This window comes from Dasypus novemcinctus, chromosome 28 (genome assembly GCF_030445035.2).
Source record: "Dasypus novemcinctus isolate mDasNov1 chromosome 28, mDasNov1.1.hap2, whole genome shotgun sequence".
NCBI classification, from domain to species: Eukaryota; Metazoa; Chordata; class Mammalia; order Cingulata; family Dasypodidae; genus Dasypus; species Dasypus novemcinctus.
In genome coordinates this window covers 43,575,716-43,597,133 of record NC_080700.1, presented here as the reverse complement: position 1 = coordinate 43,597,133, position 21,418 = coordinate 43,575,716, and the positions used below count along the sequence as shown (strand labels likewise).

The following is a 21,418-nucleotide window of genomic DNA, read 5'->3' as shown; positions in this document are numbered from 1 at the left end:
TGAAAAGAGACTCCGAATTACTCGGAGGCTCCAGGTGTGTGAGTCTTGCTGCTGGTGCCAGTGGCCCTTGACAAAGCCTGCAGACTGGGGTTCCACCTGCTTCCGGGGCCCCTTCGTCGATTCGTGCAGCGTCTTTTTAATGAAGGAGAGGTGTCTGGCACCTTCCCCCAGGAAAGGCCTGGCGGTCGCCTGAGAGTCGGCCACTCTGCTCTGCCCGGCTCCCTGCTGCTCAGGCCGCAGGTAAGGGCCACGGTACACGCGACGCCGATGTCCAGGGACGACCACCACGGGAGCCGCCGGGGAGCGCGGCTCCAGCAGGCTGCTGGGCAGGACCTGAGAGGGTCTTTTGGGGAGTGGAATTAGGCCTGACCTTCCGCCAGGTGAAACCCACCTTCCGCAGGGTGGCCCGGGGACGCCCCTTGGGGGCCCATTCCGAGGAGATGGGGCTGTTTGCTCTGCAGCCACGCCTTCTGCAAAGCTTCGGCAGCAGATCCCCTCCCAGCACAGCCGCTCCTGACCGCCCGCTCTCTGCTGGGGCCCAGGCCACCGGTAATCGCTGCCGCGCGGCCAGAGCACAGCCCTGGAATGTGCTGGAGGCGGGCGGCCACCCCTGTCCCTCCCGCCGCGGTTCCTCCTTGGCCAGCGCCGCTTCCCGCCGTTCTCGCACCCTGTCTGAGGGGCCCCACCTGGCCTAGAGGAGGCGCCGGCCGGGCCCCCGCCTTCTCCTGCCCGCTGCCCCCCCCCCGTGCACAGGCCTCCCACACCGTCTGCCCCCGCTGCAGCTGCTCCGTGCAGCGCCCCCTCCTCTGCAACTGCACCACAGCGGGGGCTGCCAGTGGAGGAGGCCTGGGGGAGAGGCGGGTGAGAAGACGGCGGCTCCCGCTGGCCCTTCCGGCAGAGCCCGGCCAACGATGGCCTCGTCCTGGACGCGGCCTGGGTATGGACCCAGGAGAGCGAGCGGTGGGGGGCGAAATGCTCGGGGCTGACTGCAGTGGGCTCACCTGTGCACCCCAGGAAAAGGCATGTTCCGTCCTCACCCACCCCGGGGGGTGGCCCACCGTAAGGTGCTATTTTCAGTTAAGGTGGGCCCACCTGCGCGAGGCTGGGCCTGACCTGTTCCGGAGGCTCCGTGAAGACAGAGCCACGTGGAAGAGCAGGAGCCAGGGGTCCACGCGCAGGAAGGGAATGGAGGGGCAGGCCGCGGCCGGGGCCAGTTGCCAGGACACCGGCGGCAGGGAGCGCTCAGCATAGGAGAGGCGAGCGCTGTGCTGTGTGGGACGTGCCAGCGCGTCACGGAGCCCACATCCCGCACGCACAGAGCTGGAGGTGCGGTTCACACGGGGGAGGACTTTCTAAGGCTGAACCCCGGAATTCAGAGGCCCTTCCTGCCCCAGCAGCCGGGGCGCTGCAGGCTTAGCGCGGGAGAGTGGGGAGGATGGTGTCTCCTGCAGCCGGTTCTCCCCAAGAACAGGAGGGGATGGGCAGGACGGAAGAGAGGACCAGAGTGTCAGCCACGAGGAGGGACCATCGTAGGTGCCAGCCATCTTGGATCTGTGTCCCCGTCCAGGCCTGCTGAGCCTGAGTCCCCATCCAGGCCTCCTGAGCCTATGTCCCCATCCAGGCCTCCTGAGCCTACGTCCCCCATCCAGGCCTGCTGAGCCTGAGTGCCCCATCCAACCCTCACAAGCCTGTGTCCCCATCCAGACCTCCTGAGCCTGCATCTCTGTCCAGGCCTCCTGAGCCCGTGTCCATCATCCAGGCCTGCTAAGCCTGAGTCCCTCATCCAATCCTCACAAGCCTGTGTCCCCATCCAGACCTCCTGAGCCTGCATCCCCATCCAGGCCCCCTGAGCCTCATCCCCTACCAGGCCTGCTAAGCCTACATCCATCATCCAGGCCTCCTGAGCCCGCGTCCATCATCCAGGCCTCCTGAGCCTGCGTCCCCTGTCCAGGCCTGCTGACTGACAAGCAGAGCCAGCACAGATCAGGCTAGAATGATGTATGCCATCCTCTGGCCACAGCCAGCACCAACAAGGAGTTGGAAGGAGAGGAGGGCAGATCAGACGTCAGGCTTTGCACCAAGCCCAGTGTCCTAAGATTCTAAGACAAAGCTTCATAGATCAAAGGATGAAGACAGAGGCCAGGCAGGACAGCAGGAATCCCCCTCCCCTTCCAGAAAATTCCTCTTCTTGGAATCCGGGCGACCAGCCCAGGAAGCTCCTGGAAGGCACTACTAACTAAAGGTTACCATAATGGAAGGTTGGGACAGAGGACTGGACAAAGAGTCTAACTTTCAAATAATTGTAAAAATGAAAATTACAGCTACAAGGAGAAGTTCAGTACTGAACAAACTTCTAAAAATGGAAGCAATTGCAAATAGCATCAAAACACTGAACACGACGAACGTGAAACTCACCTAGCTTTTTAATTTCGTGCGTTCGCTCATCTCTTGTCAGTGGAACGTAATTCATCTTCCGGCCACTTTCCCCGTAGCCCAGAAGGAAACCTCGGGACCTGCGTGGGCTCTTGGCTCCGGACAGGCGCGGCGCTTTCCACTGGATGGAGAGCTTGTCGTCAGAGGATCGGATGCGTACACGCAGGGGTTTATTTGGAACTTCCTTTTCTTAAGGAAAAGGACATGACATAGTATGCCACTTAGATGTTTACCATAAGGTATATCAAGTCTATCAACACAACAATTAGCAGCTGGGCTCCAAACATCAATTTTCAGTAACCAGTTCTTTTCAGTAACCATACTTTTCTTTCTTTTTTTCCTTTTTTTTCTTTCAGTAACCATACTTTTCCACTGTGCTCACCACATCATCCACACTCAGGAACTGATAATGAAAGCACACCCTGTTGCGAGGCTGCCAGCCAGAAGTCTCAGTGTTTCCTAATGTTTCTTTTCATCTATTTCTTTGTGCTTCCTTAGGGCCAAAACTACATATTCTCTGGCAAGAGTGAAAGGTATAATACCTACAGTAGAGACACGCGTTGCTATTTATAACCACCCTCCAGAAATCTTTTTATTCCATAATGTTGAAGAGATGGGTTTTCATTGCTTTGACAATAAAACCACAACAGCTCAATACTGATTTCTGGTTTGCAGTCTTAATTTTTCCTACATGTCTTGCCACACTGCCACTGCTACCTTCCGTCCTGTGCTTCCTTTTTGCTAAATCAATCAATTCTAAGAAATCCTCTTGCTCAATAAATCAATCTCTAAAAAATTGGCCCCCTTATTAGATTTGTCACAGTCATGCATTCTGGTGGCCAATGGTGAGTATTTAAGTTTTGTGTTTACACCAATTAAGAGCTGTTAGGCATGTGTAAGCGCAACCCCTCTGATGACCTCCCAGCTCTTTTTTGAGGACTCTTAGCCATTTCCCCCTTTTATTCAAGGTCAAAAAGCAGTTTTTAACACACGATCCTACATGTAAGCTGAGATATTCTGCTGGTCTGAGTTGACCCTTTTATTCAAGGTCTCTTTCTAGTTGCATCACCACTTAATGATTGATAGTAATCCTTCAGCACCAGGGAGGCTCATCCCCGGAAGTCATGTCCCACACTGGGGGGAAGGTAATTCATTTACATGCTGAATTTGGCTTAGAGAGTGGCCACTTTTGAGCAACATGGAGGCTCTCAGGAAATAACTCTTAGGCACCTAGTGCATATTTCAGGCACACAGGCTCATAAGCATAATCATCAGTATCAAGGGCGCATCATTGGACCATCCTTCTTCATTGGTCTTTGCCATTGCACTTGAGGGATTTTTGCTGTTCCATTGGGGAATGTGATAGAGCTCCCCTGGGTAGGAACTCAGCACTCCCTCTGTTGTTGTTTGTAACTATAACTACTATGAAAATACCTAACATACATCTGAACATTTTTATGTACCCTATATACATGCCCTAGAGAACTCCCTCCCAACCATGTGCCCCCCATCAATAACACCCCACACCAGTATTCCTCCCCTGTAATAGTTGAACCTCTCTGTGGTCCAAACTTCTTGAAAAATGAAGCCTAATATATTGCCAAATTCAATTAATAGGAAAATGAAATAAAGTAATTGGTTTAAAGATTAGAAATAGAATACATACTAATTTAGAAAAACTAAAAGTAAAAATAAATTGGGATATTAAAAATGAAAAATATTATAAAACTTTGTTTTTGCCATTTTGTCTTTCATCACTGTGGTAAGCGTTGCCCTGTATGTACAGTGGCAAGGTAATTCTTTCATTTCTTCCTCAGTGTCTATATCCTTTCTTTTTTTTTCTAATTTTTAATTTTATCTTCAAAAAAGTTTTAGATCACAGTAATTCACATATACAATATAGGGGCCTCCCCTATATACAACATCAAACCCTTTTCCCCCTTGCCCAGGAATGACCTTTTTACATGTTCATGTTATATTTGCTGAGGCCGATGTGCAGATATTGAAACAGAGCTATCAAACATGGTTCCATTTTGGTTTACATTATGGGTTATATTTTAGACTGTACAATTTTCTAAATTTTTAGTTACCTTATATTTTACATTATGGTTTACATTTTAGCCTATAGACTTTTATACATTTTTGGTGTAATTTAACATGTCCTATATCCATCATTGCATGATCTTGTGGAGCACTTCCATTGTCCCCCAGTTGCCCTGCTTCCATCTATTCTATACCTCTCTCCCCCTCTCCTCAGGGCCCACAGTGACAATCAATCTTCACCACTTGAAGGACCAGAATCACAGATACTTGCAGCAATGCTGAGGGCTTGACATACTAGACTGCCCTAAACCACTGGGAGCCACCAATTCTTTTGAGAGACACAATTCCCTCAGTTTGAGAACATCAGGCCTCCCCAGGATGTGGGTACTACACCTTCACACTCATTGTATGGATCTCCACGTAATGATATAACACACTATGACAAGATGAGCACTCACGCACTCCCTAGAAGACTGTCCCTGTGCCAAATGCCCCCATAATCCACTAAATGGACTGGGGGAGAGTGTAAACTACAATGTAAACTATTGTCCATGCAGTGCAGCAGTGCTCCAAAATGTATTCACCAAACGCAGTGAATGTGCCACAATGATGAAAGAGGTTGTTGATGTGGAAGGAGTGTGGGGGGTTACATGTGAACCTCTCATATTTTTTGATTGTAACATTTTTTGTGATCTATGTATCTTCAAAAAATTACAATTAAAAAAATTGATGGGGGTGTGGGGTGGAGAGTGGCGTATGTGGGAACCTCTTATGTTTTTTAATGTAATGTTTTATGTGATCTATTAACTTTTAAAAAAGATAATTTAAAAATAAAATAAAAAATAAAGTTACTGGTAGCTGTGCTAGTTAAAATAAATAAATTTTAAAAATGAAAAAAAAAGAGCCATTATGACCTCGTGACGACCCCACTATCCATTTCTAATAGTGGACCACGTTCTAGCATTTACTCAAGGATCAAGTTAGGTTAGAGGGTGTCTCTCAAATTACTCTAAGCCAGTTACTCCCCAAGCACTCTTCCTCCATCATACTCATTAAGCCCGTCATCAGTGCCGCCCGATTTGATTAGACCAGGAAATCCCAACTAAGCTAACATTTTGACCCTGAGACACAAAAACAAAAACTAACGCAATGCCTTAGTGCGAGCTGCAGTAACACAACAATAAGACGCCATTACGGCTGGTTGTCCTGAAAGGCTGGACAATGGGTTCCAACATTCAGCATCTCACCAAGAGGAATATCCATTTGTAGATTAGCCAGAGTTACCTCATCAGTCACTGGGCACCTTCCTAAGTGGCTACTAAGAGAATACCAAGACATGGGCCAACAAGCCTTTTCCCAGAAATGCAGAGAAGTTTGTGTTTTAATCCCGTAATACAGCCAAGAGACTGACCATGAACTGCCCTGCATTCTGGTGCCATGAGTGCAGCCACTTTAGGGTTTCACCAACCTGATCACAATACTGAGCTGGGCTCTTTGTCTCAAGGTCTCACCTCTAAAACTATCAGGGACTGCAAAGAGATTATGGAAATAACAATATGCTCAAAGGAAATAATTTGCATTAAGTGGCCAACACTAATTATCTGACTCATGAATGACTCAACAGCTCAGCTGATTAATCATGTGCCTTGCCATTTGACCTTCTTGGGGCATACTCATTACAGTGTGATAGCCAACGCACCTAGAGAAATCCACCCTGCCTCATCATAACTGTTGAGGTCTCCATGGATGATCATGTCATGGAAGTGGACATGTAATGCCTTCATCAGCAGGTGTCACTGCTGAATAGACCTTGTATGGGGTTAGGGTAAGAATAATTCTTTTAAAAATACCAAGGAAACTACCTTGTAAAAATTCTTTATGAAAAACAAAATTTGTTAAAGGAAAAGCATGTTCAGTCTCATTTAACAATTGAAGTTCTGATAGAGTTAGAAGTCAGTTGGTGCAAGCTCCATCCATCTGCCCCATAGGATCTAAACCCCCTCTCAATTAGAAACAGAGTGGGCGTCACATCCAAGAATCCTTAAGATCGGGGAATGAACAATGGACTAAGGCAGACATTATTATTCTATTATAGACATTACTATTCTAGCAATGGAAGAACTTTTATCACTGATATAAAGAAAGTGGTCTCCAGAGGTTCTGAGGAGAGAAAGGGAAAAATAGGTGTGATATGGGCACATTGGAATTGTCCTGTATGACATTGCAATAACAGATACAGGCTATTAAACATTTTGTCATAACCTGTAAAACTGTGCAGAACAGAGTATAAACGATAATGTAAACTACAGCCCATAGTTAGTGTTAATAGCAATGCTTCAGTATGTAAGAAATGCACCACACTAATGAAAGACGCTGTTAATGTGGGAAAGGGGGGGAGGGGAAGGGAGTGCGGCAATTGAGAATCCCCTATATTTTTGATGTAACATTTATGTAATCGAAAGCTTCTGTAAAAATAAGAAAAAAAATGTTTTTGAAGTTATTTGGCAGATTTTTGGAAAACATTTACCAGAACAAAATATATAACTAAGATTAATTTTTCAGGAACAGTGTTCATTCATTTTCAGATTTATGTAAAGTAACAAGATAAATTTTACCTGCCATGAACATAGAAATAGAGGACTAGAAAGAAAATTTTAAAAGAAGCAAAAACCTTTATGTCACTCTTGCCACATCTTCTAAGTCCTGTTTTTCTCTTGAGTCTCTCCAGTAAAAAAAATTCAGTTTGAACAAAAGACCCGTCTCATCACCGATGCTTGAAACTACCCACCTCGGATCATCTGGGCCTGTGAGCACTAGTTTATGGCCATCATCCTTAGGACAGTCTGAGGCAACCAGGAGAGACATTATCATAACCCGCCCCCACATGAGGAAACTGAGGTTCCAAACTTACCCAAGACCACACAGCTGCTCAGCGCAGCAGGGATCGGAATCCAACCACTCTCACTCCAAGTGTCACTGTTGAACCTGCCACGTCCGTGTAAGCTCTCCTCTCTCCCCTCCCACGACCCCAGCATTCGCCCAGCCTCCTGCTAGTGAGCGGGAAACAAAGGTTCTGAGCCCGGCAGGCCTCCTGTAGAGGGGGAGCATAAGGCCTTGCAGAGTGGGCACTGGAGAAATAACTTTTTAAACGACCCCAACAGTAGAGCCAGCAGGGAGCAAATAAGTCAAGAACTCTTGCCGGGGGCAGCCCTGTGGCAAGAGGACCCCACAATGGAGGCCCAGGACGGGGGCCACGCCTCCGTGAAAACCGCAGCTCACCCTGACTTGAATTGAGAATGCCGTCGCTCTAAGCACAGTAGTCCAGCTCTCAACTCTTCGGGTTTAGAAAAGCCAACCACATTTAGTTCAAGTCTTTTCAACTCTTTCCTTCTTTAACATTCTGCATCACGTCTCCCGTCAAACATCTTTTATAAATCAAATTGTAATCCTCTTCTCAGCTGCTAATGTATACGTCAAGAAAAATAAAATCCACATGCTTCAAATTTGTTTGCAATTAAATTATTTAAGTGTTTTTTCTAAGCTCTATATGATATCTTCACCAAGGCCTTCTGAAATTTTCTAATAAATCTCTGTAAGTCTTTTATCTTGAAAACAGGAAGGCAGAATTGCCAAGAGTAATCAAATTCACATCCATAATTGGAGAGCGTATTTTAAACTTGGCAGGACACATTCCCTCCATTCTTCTTAGGGCAACATCATCAGGTAAATCTTACTCAGAACTGGCTGATAACAGAACTGTAATTTAATACACACCATCCACTTGGCAAGGGTGATGTGTGAAAGAATTACCATCTAGATTTCCTTAGACATAAGAAAATCAGACAGGATTAAAGCGCTTCCTAATGGTTTGTATCACCAGTGAAGCAAACTGGCAAATATTCCAAAATAATTCAAAATCAAAATCTGTTCTTTTCACAAAGGAAAGTGATCCAAAGTTCAACATGATGCTTGCCCATTTAAGATCAGATGCTAGTGCTGATTATAAAGCAAAGATGGAGAAGCTCCAGGTACCAGTTTCTCCAGAAGAACAACCATTAAACAGACAGGAGCTGTCTGAATCAACTGTTTTGAAGCTCTGGAGGCCAGTAGAACCCTGCAAAGCATCCAGGGAAGGGTGGGAGGAGGAGGCTCCTAAGTTTTGGTGAAGACCAGAGAATGGCCCTCTCCATGCGCTGCGGTAACTGGTGCCCATACCCCACTCTCGCAGCAGGCAGCAGAAGGATCCACCCCCTGGCGAAGCTTGCCGGTGTCAGATAAGGACATCAAAAAGCCAGTTCCCCAAGATGGGGGGTAGATTGGAAGTGGGGGCGGGGGGCCAGTCACTGGTCACTGCTCTAAGGGCGGCCATTGTTCCAATCTGCCCCAGACAGAGGCAGTGGAGGAGACTTAAAAACAGCACACTTCCTCAGAGCTGCAAAGGAGAGCTGAAGAGCTGCATGGGCTGAACGGGGACCAAGACAAGAAAACGCAGGTGTGGGGAGCAGCGGAAATGCTCCTGGCCCCTCCACATCCGCTCCCCTCCCTCCCAGGGCAGTGTGGAGCCACTCAGTACTGCCTTTGTGGACTTCCCACCAGAAACCATGGTAGTCTTGCTCCAGCTGGGAAAGACTGACTTGGGAAACTCCTTCTGGCATGTCTCCCCTTCCAGAATTTACTCTCCAAGCAAAAGCACCTTGAGACAAGGAAAGCAGTGTAAGAAACAACTGAGGCGGATGGCCTATGGCAAAGGATTATCTGCTCTTAAGTCCATAGTGGAAGAACTGGGAAAGGAAGAAGAGCTGTGCTTTGGGAACAACGGGGGCATTCAAACTCCAGTAAACAGGGGAGCTCCTAAGGCCACCAGCAATGACATGGGCCACTCTCTATAAAGAACCCTGAACTCTACATTCACCTTGGGCTGGCCTGCCTGATGGGAGAGCTGAATGCCGAAGCACGGCACCAGCCAACACAAAGTCAATTTGCAAAGATGGTAAGAGGAGTTTATTTCTTAAATTAGCTTGGTTTTGTTCACTCCTGACTCGAGAAAATCTCTGTCATAATGCCAGCTAGTTACAAACTCAAGAAACAGACTAATCAGGGAATAAATCACTGAGCTAACGTATTAGAACATTAAAATGTACAGTGTGCAAGAAGAGATTATGAGGCAAAGAAAGAGGAAACAATGGCCAATCCAAAGGAAGAGAATAAAAATCCAGAAAATATCAGTGAAGAAGACCAGGCTGTAGGCATAGCAGACAAAGACTTTAAAATTATGATTTTCAATATGCTCAAGAAGATGGAGAAAAATACAGAGAAAGAGCAAAGGATATTAGGAAAACAATGAATGAACAAGATGAGAATCTTGATGAAAAGAGAGATTTTAAAAAGGAACGAAACAGGGAAGTGGATTTGGCTCAACCGATAGAGCCAGGGTTCAAACCCAGGACCTCCTGGCCCATGTGATTAGCTGGCCCATGCACAGTGCTGATGCGCACAAGGAGTGCCCTGCCACGCAGGGGTGTCCCCCATGTAGGGGGGGCCCCACACACAAGGATTGTGCCCCATAAGGAGAGCCGCCCAGCGCAAAAGAAAGTGCAGCCTGCCCAGGAGTGGGGCTGCACACACGGAGAGCTGACACAGCAAGATGATGCAACAAAAAGAGATACAGATTCCTGGTGCCACTGACAAGAATGCAAGTGGACATAGAAGAACACACAGTGAATGGACACAGAGAGCAGACAATGGAGAGGAGGCGGGGTGACGGGGAGAGAAATAATAAAAAATAAATCTTTTGAAAAAAAAAAAGGAACAAAGTAAAAGACCACAATAACTGAAATGAAAAATTCCCAGGAGTGTTTGAACAGGAGATTGGAGCTGGCAGAAGAAAAAAATCAGTGAACTCAAGGGCAAGACAATTGAAATGAGTCAGGCTGAAGAGAAAAAGAAAAAGGAACTTTAAAAAATGAAAATAGCCTGAGAGACCTCTGGGACACCATCAAGCACACTAATATATGTATTATGGGAGTCCCAGAGGAAGAGAGAAAGGGGTAGAGGGAATATTCAAACAAAGAACGACAGAACACTTCCCAAATTTAGCAAAAGACATGTAAATGCACATCTAAAAGCCCAGAGAACACCAAACAGGATAAATATGGAGAAAAATAGGCCCTGTAACATATGGATCAAATTGTCAAATGCAAGAGTCAAGGAGAGAGTTCTGAAAGCAGCAAGAGAAAAGCAACATGTTATATACATGAGAGTCCCAATTATATTAAGTGCCAATTTCTCATTGGAAACCATAGAGGCAAAAAGGCAATAGGTAGAAATATTTAAAATGCTGAAAGAAAACAAGTGCCAACCAGGAATTTTGTATTCTGCAGGACTTTCTTTCAAAAATGAGAGAGAGAGTAACACATTCCCATATAAAACAAAAGCTGAGGGAGTTCGTCACCACCAGACCTGCCCTGTGAGCAATCTAGAGGGATTTCTACAGACTGAAAGGAAAGGACAAAAGACAGTGGTTCAAAATGGCATGAAGAAATAAAGACCTCCAGTAAAGGTAACTATTTAGGTAATTATAAATGCTAGTACTATTTTATTATATTTCTTGGCATGTAACTCCACTTCTTACTCCTTGCAGGTGCTAAAATGCAAAAGCATAAAAAGCCCATGGTAAGTCTATGATTTATGATGTAAAAAAGTACAAAGACATAATTTTTAATATGCACAAAAAAAAGGTGGGAGGACAAAGGAGTATAGAAACAGTGTATGTGTATGCCCTTGAAGCCAGGTTGGTATCAAATAAAATACAATTGTTATATATTTAGGATGTAAAAATTTAACCTCATGGTAACCACAAGGAAAATATTTGAAAAATATATCCAGACGGAAATGAGAAGGGACTCAGTAGTGCAGTACATAAAAACAGATAAATATGAAAGTAGGCATTAGCAGAGAACTGAGGGACAAAAAAGGTGTAAGCCTTACAAAGACTAAATAATGCCTTTTGTCTGTTATATTATTTTTTGAAGTTGAAAAAAGTTTACATAAATTTAAAAAAGACTAAAGAGCAAAATGGCAGAAGAAAGTCCTGCATAATCAGTAATGACTTTAAATGTAATTGGATTAAACTCTCCAGTCAAAAGGGCAGAAATTGGCAGAAAGGATTAAAAAAAAAAGAATGACCCAACTATATGCTATCTACAAGAGACTCACCTTAAATTTGAAGACATAAGTAGGTTGAAATTGAATGGACAGAAAAAAATATATACTATACAAGTAATAACTAAAAGAGAATGGGGTTAGCTAAACTAATGTCAGTTAAATAGGCTTTAAGTCAAAAACTGTTACAAGAGACAAAGATGATCATTATATACTGATAAAGGGGTCAATTCAAAAGGAAGATGTACCAATTATAAATATATATGCACCTAACAATAGAACCCCAAAGTATATGAAGCAAATACTGACAGATTTGAAGGGAGAAATTTACAGTTCTACATTAATAGTATGAGACATTAATGCACCATTTTCAATAAAGAATAGACCATCTAGAGAGAAGATCAATAAGCAAACAGAAGACTTGAGCGATACTCCAAACCAACTAGACCTAACAGACGTATATAGAACATTTCACCCAACCACAGAATACATATTCTTCTCAAGTGCACATGATTCATTCTCCAGGATAGACCATATATTAGGTCACAAAACAAGTCTCAGTAAAGTCAAAAGACATTGAAATCATACACTGTATCTTCTCTGACCACAGCAGAATGAAACTAGACATTAATACCAGAGGGAGAAATGGAAAATTCATAAATACATGGAAATTACACAATGTGTTCTTAAATAACTAATGGGTTAAAGAGGAAATCACAAGGAAAATTAGGAAATTTCTTAATTTCCTGAGGTGAATGAAAACAAAATACAATATACTAAAACTTATAAGATGCAGTAAAGGTAGTTCTGAGAGGGAAATTTTTAGCTCTAAAAGCTTACATTAAAAAATAAGAAAGATTTCAAATCAGAGACTTAACCTTAAAATCTCAAGTGCTAGAAAAAGAAGCAAAATTAAACCCAAATTGAGCAGAAGGAAGGAAATTACAAAGATTAGAATTGAGAGAAATGAAATAAGAGAATTAAAAAACAAGAGAGAGAACCAATAAAACCAAAAGTTGTTCTTTGAAAATTCAATAACATGCACATTTGCCCAGAATGACAAATAATTAAAATGAGAAATGAAAAGGGGACAATACTACTGGCCCCACTAAAATAAAAAGGACTATAAAAGGATATCATGAAGAACTGTATTCCAATAAATTAGATAACCAAGATGAAAGGGACAATTTCCTAGAAACACACAAACTACCTATACTGACCTAGAAGAAGAAATAGAAGTTCTCAACAAACAAATAATTAGTAAAGAAATTGAATCAGTAATCAAAAACCTCCCAACAAAGAAAAGCCCAGGACCAGATGCCTTCACAGGGGAATTTTACCAAACATTCCAGGAAGAAGTGTCACCAATGTTGCTCAATCTTTTCCAAAAAGACTGAAGAGGAGGGCACTCCCTAATTCATTTTATGAAGCCAACATCACCTTCACATCAAAGTCAAATAAAGATACCACAAGGAAAGAAAATTACAGAACAAAATCTCTTACGTATATAGACGCAAAAATCCTAAAAAATAAAAATAAAAAAAAAAAATAGTAGGAAACCAATTCCAACAGCACATTAAAAGAATTATACACCACAATCAAGCTGGTTTCATCCCAGGTATGCAAGGCAGTTCAACAAAAGAAAACCAGTTAATGTAATAGATCACATTAACAGAATGAAGGAAAAATACCACATGATCATTTCAACTGATGCAGAAAAGTCACCTGACAAAATCCAGCACCTCTGAATGTTACCAGAATAAAAATTACATTAAAAAATCCATGGAACTGCACAACACAGTGAACCCTAAGTTAAACCATGGACTACAGTTAACAGTATAATTATAAAATGTGCTTCCACCAGTTGTAACAAATACCCCACACCAATGCAAGGGGTTATTACTAGGAAGGTACATGTGAACTCTGCATTTTACGCATGATTTTTCCATAAAGCTACAACTTCTCCAATTTAAAAAATGGGGGAAAATTAAATGCTAGTTAAATATGGTAGCTTCTGAATTAGGCTTACACAGACTCTAAAATCAGAGGCTGAATCTGAGTCTGTTACTTACTACCTATGTAAGTTTTAGGGTCCTGCCCGAACCTCAGTTTCTTCTACAAAACAGTTCAGAGCTTACCAGTTTTCATCATACAATCCACATGAAGCATCTAATTCAGTATCTGGCATATGTGAAGCACTTGTTAATTGTTAGTTGTGGTTGCGATACAAGTGAAATCACTCATTCATTAGATTCACCAGATGAGTGGGCTAACGTGAACCACAAGTGCATCGCAGAGCGTAGCAAATGCCTTCCACATGGCAGAGGGGGAGGCGGGACAGACTAAAACGTGTGTTTCAATGAACCAGATACAGACAAAAGAGAAGGACTTATTGCCAAAGTCTGTTTACGTTGAAAAGCTTTTCAAACACGAGGTTGTCTACATCAGCTGTCTCCTTCTGCCCCATGAACTGGAAGCAATACCTGTCCTCCTCCTAAACATCTAACAAGTATCCATTACTCGAGCAAGTCCCCACTCTTCTTGGCATAGAAGAGTCCATGAAAGCTGCTGTCTGGTGCCTTACTTTCTCCAGGTCTTGGCTAGCAGGACTTTCTCAATTTCCAGCAGAGTCTACATCTTGGAAGAAAAGATGGTTTATCCCACTGGCCACATCACCTCTCACTGCCCCTGGCCTCCAAGCTTCTCAAAGACGGTACCTGACCCCTGTCAACATGGCCTGAAAGAGCACGTCTCTGTCCTCTGATCCATCCAGGCCCAGCAAGAAGCCTGGGCTGAGCAACACTTCTAAAGCACGACAAGGAAAGGAAGAGGAAGCACTAGAGGAAGCTGAGAGAGGGGGCAGGATAAGGAGAGAGAATGCATTAAGAGGGCAGAGTGAAGGTGATCCGTCCAAGCCAGAAATGGAGACGGAAGATGAGCTCTGCTGGCCACTCTGAGTTTAAGCCCCAATGACATCCCTTACGGGCCCAGGCCCAGTGCTGACTGATGTCACTCAAGGCAGGTTGACTGGAGTTCACCAGCCACTATCCACCAAGGGCTCATTTCCTGGAGCACTCTGACAGACAGTCCTTCTAAACGATTGATTCACACAACTCTTCTATATACCTTGTATTTGTGATAATTGCTCTGAAGTCTCCCTTTAACACTATGTTGACTTCTCCAATAAACAACCTCAATACTTTCAATTATTTACTGATTTTTTAAGGAGGTACTAGAGATTGATCTGGGTACCTTGTACATGGGAAGCAGGTGCTAAAACCACTGAGCTACACCTGCTTCCTAAATGAGTTTTGTGTAACATTTAGGTAGGTCCAGCAACTTTTTTTTTTGAATAGTATCTGTCAAAGTGTCACCAACCTTCATGATTTATTGGATCCCTACTAGGTATAAGGCACTTGACATATATCCTCACAATAGCCCAACACCTGCTGTTAACAGACAAAGAAACTAAGGTCAGAAAGGTAAGAAAACTTGCAAAGCCAGACAGCAGTAGGCACTGAGCTAGAGTTGGAGCCCCAGCCTATCAGATCTATCCCTGGCTTTTTCCAGTTCAATTCTTCAGTTTCTGTTCACAAGGCCACAGTCATTGCAGAGTTAGTACCTCCAGTGGCCACATTCTGGCATAAGCTTGGCTCCTGCTCTAGGGGAGAGCCCCCAGGTGCCTCACAAACTCCTCTTGGTAAGGGTCTGGTTGGCACACCAGCAATCACTGTCCAAAGCGTTCATGCCTCAAGTACACCCACCCACTGAGACGTCAACAAGTTCCCAAGGACCTGGGAGCCTTACAGGGAAAGTTAGTGGCCCAGTCCCATCAGGATCCACTTACTGCCCCATTTCTCATTAGGAGTGTGCTGAGAGAAGATGGCAGAGTGGGAGGCTTCAGGGCTCCATCCCCCACGTAAGCTCTGCACAACTAGCACTAAATGGCAAAGACATCTTTCTCAAAGATCCAGAACACAGTGAAAGGATTACAGTAAAGCACCAAACCAAGAAAAGGACTACTTAAAAGCAGTAGGACCGTGTGGCCCCCGGCTGGCCTCTCCCTAACTCCCCACCGGCTCGGCATGAGGCTGGCCCACACTCTTAGAGAACTTGAAGGTAAGGCTATTGAAACCATCCATTCTGAGCAGCAGAAGGAAGAAAGCAAGGATAAAACAAACAGAGCCTCAGGAACCTGTAGGATAGCATCACGCACGCCAATATACGCATCATAGAGGCCCCAGGAGAAGAAAGAGCAAAAAGGGCAGGGAGAATATTCAAATAAATAATGGATGAAAACTTCCCAAATTTGAGGAAAGACATGAATATATACATCCAAGACACTCCATTGTCTCCAAACAGGATAAACCCAAAGAGATCCATGCCACAACATATTATAATCAAACTGTCTAATGCCAAAGACAGATCAGCCCTACAAGTGATGCTAAAGGGAGTTCTGCAGGTTAAAAAGAAAGAGCATTGAGTTATAATCCTATATTGCTTTATTTATTTTCTATATAATATAAATAAATGGGGAAGTGACCAACCTCCTGTGCAGATGATTCAAAAAAATTTATATAGATTCTCCCACCTCAAGTAAATGGAGCACCAGTGGTCCTGTCAAGTGGGTTATGCTTAGTGATTTATAGCCGGGGTGTACAATTGGAAACGTGAGAAACAATTAACTTCACAGTGGAGAAAACTGTAAAGGACTAAAGCCAGTAGGCCAAGTTTAGCTCATCAGAACATATGTTGATAGCATGTACCTTCATATGAGTTTTGAGAATTGCACTTCACCAATGGGTTTTTCTCCTAGAAACTCATAACATCAGACGAAGCCTAAAGAGCACATCAGACAAACCCCAAAAGAGGGACATCTCTAAAATACCTGACCAGTACTCCTTGAAATTTTCAATGTCTTCAAAAACAAGGAAAGTCTGAAAAAGTGTCACAACCAGAGGACATTAAAAGGACAATTAAGTGTAATAGGACACCTTGGATGAGATGTGGGACAGCGAAAAGAACTTAGGTAAAAACTTGAAAAGTTTAAAATGATGTATCAATATTGATTTATTAATTATGATGAATATTCCTTAGTAATTAATATTAATAACAGGGGATGCTGGGTGTATGGTATGTGGGAATTCTTTCTACTATCTATTATCTACTACCTACTATCTTTGCAACTTTTCTGTAAGTATGAACATATTTCTAAATAAAATAAATAAATACAAAAAAAAATGGAAAGGAAAATAAAGATCAAAACCACATGAAGAAATAAAGATTTCTGGTAAGGGTAATGACAGGGGTAAATATAAATGCCAGTACTGTTATATTTTTGGTTTATAACTTCACTTTTTACTTCCTACAGGAGATAAGAGGCAAATGCATAAAATGTAATGATAAATCATAAGTTTTGGACTTAATGTATAAACAGGTAATTTGTGACAAGAACTACAAAAAGGTAGGGGGACAAAGAGGTAGAGAGCACAGTTTGTATATACTGTTGAAGCTGAGTTAATATCAAAGCAAATGAGACTGTTACATATTTAGGCTGTTAGATTTAGGTCCCATGGTAACTACAAAGAAAATTGCAGAGAACATATAAGCTCATAGAGACAGAAATTAAAGTACAGGTTGTCAGGGGCAGGAGGCAGGGACAATGGGGAGTTAATGCAAAATGGATGCAGTGTTTGGGTTTGGGGAGATGGGGAAGTTTTAGAAATGGAAGGTGAGGGCACCACAACATTGTGAATGTGATTAATCCTACTGAATGGTGTGCTCGGGAGTGGCTGGAGATGGGTAAGTTCATATATATATTCCCACAATTAAAAAAAAGAAAAGAAAGAGCAACTAAAGAGACAATGACAATTAAAGGCAATGCATGACCCTGGGTGGGATCCAACAAGAGAGGACAGAAGACTCAAAAGGACTTTATTGCGGCACATGAAAAGTTGGAATATAAACTAGAAGTTTTATATTCAGATTGCTTGAACTTGATAACTGCACTTAAGGTGGTGACATAAGTGAAAATCCTTGTTCATAGGAAAAGTACATGGCAGTAGTAAGTGTTCAAGGAGCAAAATGTATACAAGCTACACTCAAGTGTTTGGAAATGGATTGACAGATAGCTAAATAGATAGATGGACAGATTGATTGATGGATAGATAGAATGATATGGCAAATGTGGCAAAATGTTCAAAATTGATGGATCTGGGTTCCTGCAGGGAGAAGGGTATGTTGGAGTTCTCTGTATGGGGTTTGTGTTTATTTTTGTAACTGCCCTATGAGCTTGAAAGTATTGCAAAATGAAAAGTTAAAAAACCAAAACAAGTGTGCCAAGGAACATCTTGATGAAGAGCCCAATACCGGTCAGCCCCCTCCCATGGTATGGCTGCACGACTTGTACTGGGAAGAAGTCAGGATGCTAAGGAGAGAACCGGCACATCTGCATGCATCCCTCCTTGCAGCAGGGACACAGAGATGTCAGCTCCAAGCCAACGCCTGCAGTCAGTACATCCTCACTCCATTTTCAGGGGGTGGGGGAAGAAATAAGATCTCTAAATAAAAAGTAAGAGAAGAGGGGAGGGGAGGGGGGAACCTTGATTTCCCCCAAACCTAATCAATGCCTACTGCTGATAATGCTATGGATTATGGAAGTCCAACAAGCCTTTATAAATAAAGCAATTTTAAAAATCTAAGTTTGAAGCTGGGTGGACTCCAGAAGATCATGTCCCTGGAACTAATCTATTCCTATGTGTATAAACCTATTGAAGACAGGACTTTTGATTAGATTCTGTTAAGGGACTTACTTTTGATTACATCCCTTCAGTAGGGCATAGACCAGGGTGGATCTTAATCCTTTTACTGGAATCCTTTATAAACAGGAGAAACATGCAGATGTGGCCAGGCAGAAAGAAAGCCACAGAGATGGAGAGAAGAAACCCAGGAGCTCAGAGAGGAACCTGGGAGAGAGAAAGCCACAGGTGGAGCAGCCCAAAGCAGACCAGCAATGAGGCTCCGAGGAGAGGGTGGAGGCGAGCAGACCAGCACTGGTGCCCTGCCGTGTGCCTGGTCGCCCACAGCTGCACCTCGGTGAGAGCACCTCTTGGTGGTTCCTTGATTTGGACACTTTCACAGCCTTGGAACTGTAAGAGTTTAACCTAATAAATCCCCATTATAAAAGCAGCCCATTTTTGGTAGCAAACTAAATCAGGGTCTTTTGTTCTAAATTTCTGCTGCCAACTGGAACCATATTCAGTACTTTGGAGACCCTACTTTCTATGATCCCGTGGGAAAGCCACAGGAAGTCCTACTTGATTGACATTGAGTATAAAAAGGGACTGTGACCCTGTAGTCAGAGGCCACACCTGCAGGTGGTACTCAGAATCCAAGAGGACTGCCTCAAAATAGAGGAACGGCGTCAAGCCATCCCGGAACCAGAAAATTTCAACCGTTCACCAAAGTATTGGACCCTTTTCTCACTTAACGAATCTCCTCAAACTTTTCACCCAAGTTTACCCAAAAGCATAGAGAACGAGCCCAATCCCCCAGAGCCCGGAGCACGGCAATCCATTTACAATCTCAGTTTTGTCTCAAACTTGCTTCTGAATTTTGGGGTCTGTACCGTCATCTTTCAGCATTTGCTTTAAAGTAAAAATTACATTTTAAATGGCTTCCTGCAAGAACCAGCTTCCAGCTGGCTGGGGCTAGCTCACCTAAGACATTCCTGGACCCCTGGTGGCACCGGACTCCCGACTTCTGAGGACCCAGTTGGAGAAGGCGCAAGGCTCCCGGGCTGCCACCCACAATGTCCAGTACCTGCTTGCCTGTCACTGACCCTAGGATAATGCCACGAATGGCAGTGAAGTCCCTTCCTGCCGTGGACTCCAGCTTCCTGGCCTGGGGCTGAGCTGCCCAGTGGCCTCGAGACACCAACCGTTGATGACAATGTTGGGTTTTGACCTGAGCCCTGTGTCCCTGGGAACGTGAAGGTGAGGAAATGCCCCCACTGTCCTCCAGACACAGGCTTACGGCACCCTTTCCCCTAGGACTCAGCTAAAGCTCCTGGACGTTCCCTTCCTACAAACGGGCAGTCCCAGAAAACTCGGGCGCCCCATCGGCAGGTCAGACACGGAGGGCCCGGCCAGGAGGCTCCGCCCACAGCAAACACCCCAAGAAACCGCTCCCGGTGACAACTGCCCGCATCAGTACCCAACGGCCTTCCCAATGTCTGCTCCACTTCCAACGTGGGGGGCCAGGCAGAGAAGGCCTGCCACCCACCCCCAGGATGCCCGCTGCCCGTCGGTGCCTCCCATCAGGCACAGCCGGAGCCCCCCTTTTCCCACGGAGCACCCCTCCTCTGCCTGCCAGGTGATGGGGGCTTCCCTGCCAGCACAGAACAAATGCCTCTGTGTCGTTCTCATGTGAAAATTCCTTTATTTCCACACTCACTATCTTTTTAAGATTTATTTTATTTCTTTCTCTCCCCATCCCCCACTGTTGTCTGCTCTCTGTGTCCATTGTGTGTTCTTCTGCATCCGCTTATCGGGCGGCACTGGAAATCTGTTTCTCTCTTTGTTATGTCATCTTGCTGCGTCAGCTCTCTGTGTGTGCGGCGCCACTCCTGGGCGGGCTGCGCTTTTTTCACATGGGGCGGCTCTCCTTGCAGGGCGCACACCTGTGCACGGGGCTCCCCTATGCGGGGATGCCCCTGTGTGACACGGCACTCCTTGTGCGTAGCAGCACTGCGTGTGGGCCAGCTCACCACATGGGTCAGGAGACCCTAGGTTTGAACCCAGGGCCCTCCATATGGTAGGCGGACGCTCTATCAGTTGAGCCACGTCCACTTCTCTACACTCACTATCTTAACAGGAGCAGACACCTGGCGATGGAGCCCTTGTCCCTACTGCAAGAGCCACGAGGCCCTCGACTGCTTCCGGGGACAGGTCTTGGCTCTCCTGCAGGTCCCTGACCTTGCCGGGGACTCCCTCCTCACAGGCCACCGGAAGCCCCATTCTGCCACCGCATAGCTGGAGCGAGGCCTTCGGGTCCTGCTCGCCTTCGGGCCACCTTCAGCCTGGCCGGCCGGCGCCGACGTCCTCAGCCACCTCGTGCCTTGGACAGGAGCTTCCTGTGCCACCGGCAGCACGAGCCCTGGGCACCCTCCTCCGTGCGTGGCCTGCCCAGCTCGCTCCCGTGCTGCCACGCCTGCCACCGTACGAACATCACTTGTGGACGTCTGCCCCGTGGGGGGCATGGGGGCTGCAGGCCCACCGGAAACGTCCACTCAGAGGCAGCTGAAGTCCTCTCCTCCTCAGCTGCACTCCTGAGGGCTGACGAGGGCCACGGCAGGCAAGGGAGGCAATGGGCCTTTTCCGATTCCTCCGAGAGGAAGGCATCTGCGTTTAAGCAGCTACTGGTGTCACAGAGAGGCGGCTCACGGACACCCGAGCAAAGTGGAATGGCTCTTAAAACGTTCCAGTCTTGGGTCAAAGGGGTTTTGTTTGGTTGGGTTTTTTTTCAATGTTGTTTGAATTTGTCCGTTTTCGTCCCTAACGTTCTGCATTGGTTTCATCTGGAAGTAGAAGGGCAAGTACCACACACTTACCAATAAAAGACCTTGTTTGGTTGAAGAGCTAAGGGCTCTTTTTTATTGTTATCCAACACACCACCGACAAAGGAAGACCCGAGGACACTCTGTGATGTGAGTGGGGTGAAAACCTCACGAAGCAAGACTTCTCTCTCCGGAAGCAGCCACCCTGGGCAGACCTCTGCAAGG

General features: G+C 45.1%; 1 protein-coding gene across 1 annotated transcript in view; it reads right to left on the bottom strand.

Moving 5' to 3' along the window:
- The window catches only part of FNDC1 (fibronectin type III domain containing 1), a 109,832-nt gene that overhangs the window by 50,733 nt on the left and 37,681 nt on the right, over positions 1 to 21,418 (bottom strand). Inside the window, exon 5 of the mRNA XM_058289543.2 lies at positions 2,416 to 2,622. Within this exon, the coding sequence (XP_058145526.1) occupies positions 2,416 to 2,622 (207 nt within the window). The remainder of the gene's footprint in view (positions 1 to 2,415; positions 2,623 to 21,418) is intronic.